Source organism: Littorina saxatilis, linkage group LG5, assembly GCF_037325665.1.
Source record: "Littorina saxatilis isolate snail1 linkage group LG5, US_GU_Lsax_2.0, whole genome shotgun sequence".
In the NCBI taxonomy this organism is placed as follows: Eukaryota; Metazoa; Mollusca; class Gastropoda; order Littorinimorpha; family Littorinidae; genus Littorina; species Littorina saxatilis.
In genome coordinates this window covers 53,062,008-53,069,507 of record NC_090249.1, presented here as the reverse complement: position 1 = coordinate 53,069,507, position 7,500 = coordinate 53,062,008, and the positions used below count along the sequence as shown (strand labels likewise).

The 7,500-nt window shown below is 38.2% G+C and overlaps 1 protein-coding gene across 1 annotated transcript in view; it reads left to right on the top strand.

The window, feature by feature from the left end:
- Positions 1-7,463, top strand: part of LOC138967428 (uncharacterized) — a gene marked incomplete at its 3' end in the record, with an annotated part of 112,139 nt that extends 104,676 nt beyond the window's left edge. The window contains 4 exon segments of the mRNA XM_070339978.1: positions 1-4; positions 3,896-4,022; positions 6,691-6,797; positions 7,361-7,463. The exon segment at positions 1-4 is cut by the window's left edge and continues 52 nt beyond it. Coding sequence (XP_070196079.1) covers positions 1-4; positions 3,896-4,022; positions 6,691-6,797; positions 7,361-7,463 — 341 coding nt within the window.
- Between the last annotated feature and the right edge of the window lie 37 nt (positions 7,464-7,500).

Below are 7,500 nucleotides of genomic sequence, written 5' to 3'. Positions count from 1 at the left end.
ATGTGTAAGTATCTAAATATATATTGGGAGTAAAATAGTGCATGTAAACATTGATGAAGGGATTGTGAGTATGCGCCCGTGACACACACAAAGACACAGAGAGAGAGACAGACAGACAGACAGACAGACAGCAAAAAGAGAGACAGAGAGTGAGAGAAGGTGGGGAGAGAGACATGATGAGAGGTCGAGGAAGTCAAAGAGGGAGGGATGGAGAGAGAGAGAGAGAGAGAGAGAGAGAGAGAGAGAGAGAGAGAGAGAGAGGAGAGGAGAGAGGAGAGAGAGAGAGAGGAGAGGAGAGGAGAGAGAGAGAGAGAGAGAGAGAGAGAGAGAGAATATCCGTGAGTTTTGAGTGCATAACTGTGCATTAGGCAAAACAAAAAAAGTTGTATGTTTCTGGTAACATGGCTACAAAAAATAGGGTAGGTAGGTAGGGATTTTTTTTTGTTTTGTTTTTTTGTTGGTCAGGCTAGAAAATAACTATACAGTGATGCAAAGAGACTGGACTTACTATACAAAGAGAAAGACAACACATTATACAACAAATGAGACAAAAGGGATGCGGGGTTAACCCCTTTGTGTCGTCTGCCGTCTGTTACTTTCGTTTTGACGCTTTTTTTTCTTCTCTTTTTTTACAAATGCAATAAAAAAAAAGTTTAGTGTCGGCGGAAAAAACTAGGTAGGGTCGGGTGACCAGAAACATACAACTTTTTTTTGTTTGCCTTAGTGTGAATTCTACATAGTCTTAGAACATGTTCGTTGATTCGCATAGCAAGATTTGGACTGAACTGATCCTGAAGTGAAATAATTGAGTTGAAAATGGTGATGATTAGCAACCACGTAAGCCTTAATCAAACTGCAAATACGGTATGTTATTGAAACGTTTAATTATGACAAAGCAAAACGTTACGTTCACTGATCTTTGACTGATTAATACCCGCTTCGCCGGGTACGGCTTCGCCGGGAAGAAGTCGGGCCGAATACACACACAAACTTGCATCACCAAATAAGAGTGTTGATATCGTAATTTGATCAGTGGGGAGAGTATTTATTGTTCTGGTTCGGTCTCTATCGTATTGAGGGCAATCTAAAAGAAAGTGTTTTGCGTTTTCTGATGCGTGGCCACTGGCACACGCTGGATTATTGCTCAAATGCCTATCGACTAGGTGCTGGTTTAAATCGGTCATGCCTAACCTTAATTTACTGTGAATCACTTGGACCTGTCGTTCTCCAATATAAAAATACGGTGGCACAACTGGATCGTTAGCAGTTAAATATCTTTTAAATTGGCTTATGGATTCGATAAGTTTGATTTCATCAGGCAAGGCATTCCATAAATGTGTTGTTGATAGGACAAACGATGATTTATACAATTCTGTTTTATACGATGGAGTTTTGCGTTCTAATAGGCGTCCCCTGTGATACGAGTTTTGAGCAGGTACGAGAGGTGTGAGTTTGATGGCTGAATAAGCTGGAACTTTGTTATGAAACATTTTGTGAAATACAATTATTTTATGGCGTTTGCGTCGTTCAGAGAGTGTAGTAAAACCCGATTCTTGATATAATTTTCGGTGACTTGTTCCTCGAACTGTTCCAATAATAATTCATATTGCCTCTAAGTGAAGACCTTCTAATTCATCTGCTAATCCCGTAGTGCAATTATCCCATACAACGTCTGCGTAATCAATACTTGGCAATATGAATGATTTATACGTGTTCTCTTGGGATTTTCTGCTTAATCTATATTTATATGAGCGCAGGCAAGAAATCAATAAGCGGCATTTGGCTACGATAGATTTTGTTTGGGACTCCCATTTACAATTATTTTGAACGATTACACCTAGGTGCTTGTGCTTTTCTACATCGTGTTATGTGTTATCGCCAAACTTTAATTCAGTAAAATCCGGATTCTGTTGTCTGTCTAAATTTAATAATTCGGTTTTAGTTTGATTGAAAAGAACTTTCCACTTTTTTGCCCATTTAAAATTTTTACTCAGGTCTGAATTTAAAATCTCGGCTCTGAGAACAGGATTTTCAATGGATAAATACATACTTGTGTCATCAGCGAATAATTTAATAACAGATTCAATATTTTTCATTATATCGTTAATATAAACGAGGAACAACGTAGGGCCTAATACTGATCCTGCTGAGACGGGTAAATATATTGACTTATTTCCTTTTAAAACAACTGCCTGTTTACGCCCAGAGAGGTAATCTTGGAACCAGATTAAGAGCCGTCCACGTATTCCGATTGCTTCCAGTTTCCTAATGAGGCCCTTGTGCCATACTTTATCAAACGCTTTAGTTATGTCAAAAATACGGCTTGAGTAGGAATATTATTGTCTAGAGATTTACACAAGTCATCATACAAAGAAATTAACTGGTAGGTGGTGGAATCTTTTGGTATGAATCCAGACTGGTAAGGCGTAAGAATGCTGTTGAGAGTTAAGTATTCAAATACTCGTGACTGGACACATTTTTCAAACACCTTTCCGATACAGCTTAGGAGAGAAATGGGTCGATAATTTGAACAATCAGTTTTATCTCCTTTTTTAAAAATCGGTGATACATGGGCTTTTTTCCATTCCATTGGAAACCTGCCTTCCTGGAGAGCTCTGTTATACAAGAGGGTTAAAGCTTCTGAGATGTGCCTGGCATTTGATATCAAAATTATGTTGTGCACCTGGTCGGGACCAGCGGCTTTTGTTTTATCAAGGTTTATTAAAACTGTTTCTACTTCCTGAGTACGTAGGATCACATCGTCCAAGACACTATCTAATCTGTCAACGTCAGGAACGTTGTCATCATCATCTGGTAATTTTTACTGTTCAACAAAGAAATCATTGAACAGTGTTGCTTTTTCTTCATTTCCATAATGTGTCACACTATCAAATATTATGGGTGGAATTGCGTCAGGATTTGAAGCTCTTTAAATCCCAACAAATTTAACTAATTTCCACCAAATGTTTGTCCCGAAATTCTTCATCTCCGATACTCGACTGTCAATTTCTTTGAAATATTCTTTTGTCCAGGTTTGGATAACATCTGTGTAATGGTTGTGGATATTGCGAAAATTGTCCCAAGCCTCGGGTGTATCCAAATGAACAGCTATAGTACATGTATGAATAAATCTTTTTTTATCCCGTAATTTCAATATCTCTGATGTTATCCAGGGGGCATCGTTTTCACGCATTGCCAGCAATATTAAATTCAATATATGCAATAAAACAAAAACTACAGAGATTGCCATAAAAATAAATACACGACTAAACCTGTCAAGGCTACGTGTTACAATAAAGTCTGTTTGGACAGGAGGACATGTGTTTGCTTTACAACGTGAAGTGGGAGTCACGGAATTCAGGAAGAAAACAGCATTAGTGCCACAACACAACCGTCATCACCTTGAAAAAAGAGAACTAAAAATGCCGGGATCTGTTCCTTATTCAGGAAGGATAATTTTCGTGAAAGTCTGTTTGCAGTGGGGCAAAACCCGCCGATTCTAGCCCTGTGACTTTGAACATGTACTGGCATTACGTGATAGCATCTTTGAAAAGTTTAGCATGTAGTCTGGGCCAGAAAGGCGGAATGCATGCCTGGGAAAATACATTTTTGAAGTAAGAAGTACAACGTTCTCTGAAATCATTTCTTGTGCTTGCCGGGATCTGTTCCTTATTCAGGAAGGATAATTTTCGTGAAAGTCTGTTTGCAGTGGGGCAATACCCGCCGATTCTGGCCCTGTGACTTTGAACATGTACAGAACTGGCATTACGTGAAAGCATCTTTGAAAAGTTTAGCATGTAGTCTGGACCATAAGGCCGGAATGCATGCCTGGGAAAATACATTTTTTTTAAGTAAGAAGTACAACATTCTCTGAAATCATTTCTTGTGCTTGCAGCTGGCAGCTCGTAGGAGAGTGGAAGACAGGAATCTGTGACGTCACCCACAGAACTGCTAACGTCACTAAATGCCTGTGTCCCGTTCATGGACATTACGCAGTTGTCGTCATTGCCACCAACGTCACAGTAAGTTGTCCTCTTCAATCATCGTGACATGGTCCGATGCATTCGATTCCTTGGCATACGAAATGGATGGTCACAGAGTTAAAGGCTCTTTGACAAAGAAACAAATCTGAACTTGAGAGTGCACTAAAATGTCCTCTCTCTCTCACTCCCTCTCTTCATCTCTCTCTCTCTTTCTCTCTCCCTTTCTCTCTCTCTCTCTCTCTCTCTCTTTCTCTCTCTCTCTCTCTCTCTCTCTCTCTCTCTCTCTCTCTCTCTCTCTCTCTCTCTCTCTCTCTCTCTCTCTCTCTCTCTCTCTCTCTCTCTCTCTGTCTCTTGAAAAATGTTTTTTCTCCAGGGATTGACTTTTTGGTACACTTGGTTACTTTTTTTTTTTCCAAGGGTGTATTTCCAGAAAGTTGGACAGAGTCCATTGTTATCCCTTTGTTTAAGAAAGGCGATGTGAATGATCCAAATAATTATCGTGGAATTTCGCTGTGTAATGTTAGTAGCAAGGTCTATAGTACTGTGATTAATAACAGGTTGCAAGAATGGATTGAATGTAATAACAGTACGGGTGAATATCAAGCTGGTTTTAAAAAGAATTATTCCACTATTGATCATATGTTTACACTGTTGGCCTTTGTACAGAAACAATTTTCTTTGAATCGTAAGCTGTATGTTGCCTTTATAGATTTTGAGAAGGCGTTTGATTCCATCAACAGAGCTTTGCTCTGGCCAATTCTGTTAAAAAATGGTATAAAAGGGAAACTCTTTAGGTGTGTGAAGAGTATGTATGATAATGTAAAAATAAAAGTGAGATGTGGAGCAAAGTTTACGGATTATATTAATTGTACATTTGGTGTTAAACAGGGCGATGTATGTAGCCCAGTTTTATTTTCTCTCTTTATTAATGAGTTAGCACTTGAGATAATTGAGAATGGAAGACATGGTGCCACATTTACTGATGATTATTTGGAATTGTTTATTCTTTTGCTTGCTGATGATTTATTGTTGTTATCAGAGACTGTTGTGGGTCTACAGACTCAGTTAAATAATTTACGCAGGGCAGTGTCCTCTCTTCATTTAAAGGTAAACATGAGTAAAAGTAACATTATTGTGTTTAGAAAAGGTGGATATTTGAGTGCAAGGGAAAGATGGACATATGGGGTTGATATTTTACCTGTTGTAAACGTGTATAAGTATTTAGGAATATTGTTTTCAACTCGACTCAGTTTCACTGCTGCCTGTAGCGATCTCTCAAGCCGGGCCAAAAATGCTCTGATGTGTATTATACAAAGATTATCTGTGCTTAATAATAATAGTTTGAATGTTTTTTTGAAGTTGTTTGATTCCCAAGTACAACCAATAGTACAGTATGGTGCTGAGATATGGGGATTGGATAAAGCTGCTCTGCAGTGTGAAAAAGTCCATTTATTTGCATTGAAGAAGTTCTTAGGAGTTCGTATGCGAACACCGCCGTCGCGATATAACCTTGAACGGTTGAAAACGACGTTAAACACCAAATAAAGAAAGAAAGAAAGAAACACCTAATGACCTGGTATATGGCGAGACAAACAGATATATCCGATAGTTTGAATTCTATTTTAAGATGCGTTAGCTACTGGATGAAATGGTTAAAGAAGGAGGCGCACAGACTTCCTCGTAAATCATATGAAATGTTGTATAAAATGGATGAGAGTGGTAAAAAGAACTGGGCCTCAAGTGTCCGTGGTAAATTGAAAAGACTTTTTGCGTGTTTTTAGGGAAAGGTTGGTCGATTGCAGATGGCAAGAGTGGGATTATCATATTCAAAATAGTGATAGATTTGCTGTTTATCGGACATTTTGTACTGTACATGACATTAAACCCTACCTTTTGTTGAATGTGGATAGACATCTAAAGTTTATTATGACTAGGTTTCGATTCGCGAATCGGTATTTCAGAAATAAATGTGCATGCTAACCGATATAAACAGCATGATGCCGATCAGTTGATGTGTCCCCTTTGTAAAGTAAAGCAAGAAGATGAAGTCCATTTTGTTTTGTGTTGTCCATACTTAAACAGATTAAGAGAAACATTTATCCCATTTAAATATTATAAAAACCCAAGCACTTTTAGACTCAGCTTGCTCCTGGCTTCACCTCAAGAAACTGTTGTTAGAAATGTATCCTTGTATTTGTATAAAGCCTTTAAATTAAGAGATGTTGTAACCTCTTAGTTAAATAACGTGTAATGTATGTTTTAATCTGTAGTGTTGTGCGATTATTATGTTGTACCTTTTTTGCACCTGATGAGTTAAAGTATTTGCAACGTTAACCGTTTGTTCACACTCCTTCATAAGGGGCTATGGCCTATTGAATAAATTATCTGCGTCTCTGTCTCTGTCTGTCTGTCTGTCTGTCTGTCTGTCTGTCTCTCTCTCTCTCTCTCTCTCTCTCTCTCTCTCTCTCTCTCTCTCTCTCTCTCTCTCTCTCTCTCTCTCTTTTGCTAAGGGACAAAAACGGTGGTAGTTTCAGATCAAACGTCAATGTTTATATAATAAACAGGAAAAATGAAGTAGTCTTATTTCTAAATCAATCTACACTACTCATGTAGACTTGGAATGATTTGTCTGACAGTGTTTGCCTCTCTCTTTTTTGCGTCATTGTTTGTTTGTTTGTTTGTTATTCACTGCGGATTACAATTTCAGATGACTCCCATTCTACCAATTCAGCGCGACACAGTACTTCTTGTGGGTTGTATACTTTCCGTGTGTGGACTGACGGCCGCTCTGGTGGTCTACTTTGTCAACTGGAGGTGCGTAAAATGTGTCAATTCCCTTGAAGTGTCACGGCTGAATGATTAAATGTGTATGCAAAACCTTTTGTTCGTTTTCTTTTGGGAAAAGGAATAAAAAGGGAAGTTACTTTTGTCACAAATTTGTTGTTGTTTTGCGAATATCTAAGTACTTAATCTATTCATTGGTCATTAATAAACTGTTTGTGAACTCCTTGGTACTTAAATACATACATTGTCATTGGACATTAGAATGATTTCGTTTTGTGAATTCATCCGTACTTCTATAAAGTAAGTATGGACAAGCATCAGTTCCGCGGAAAATGTCTTCAAAATCTAGAATAACATGTACGAATATGTATTAACTTTCTAGATGTATTGACAGAACGGGTATTTTTAAAATCCACATATATATTTATATCTCTCGCACGTACAGTTTCGCGTAATCGGAGACAATACAGGTCGATATATGTTTGTTTTCTTTTCCTTCCGTTGGTTTCAAGTCGTTTTATTTCATTCCTGGATGTTTTGATGTAGACTTGCCGAGATGAAAAATGAACTCTTTAGCTATTTGTCATTTTCAGGCACATGGCCGGAGACACTACCATTATCCACGCCAATTTTATTCTGTCGCTGGCGGGTATCAACCTGGTCTGCATCCTCTGTCTCAGTCACACTGAGCGAGAGGTAAACAATTTCTATTTGAATGACCACCAGTCCATTT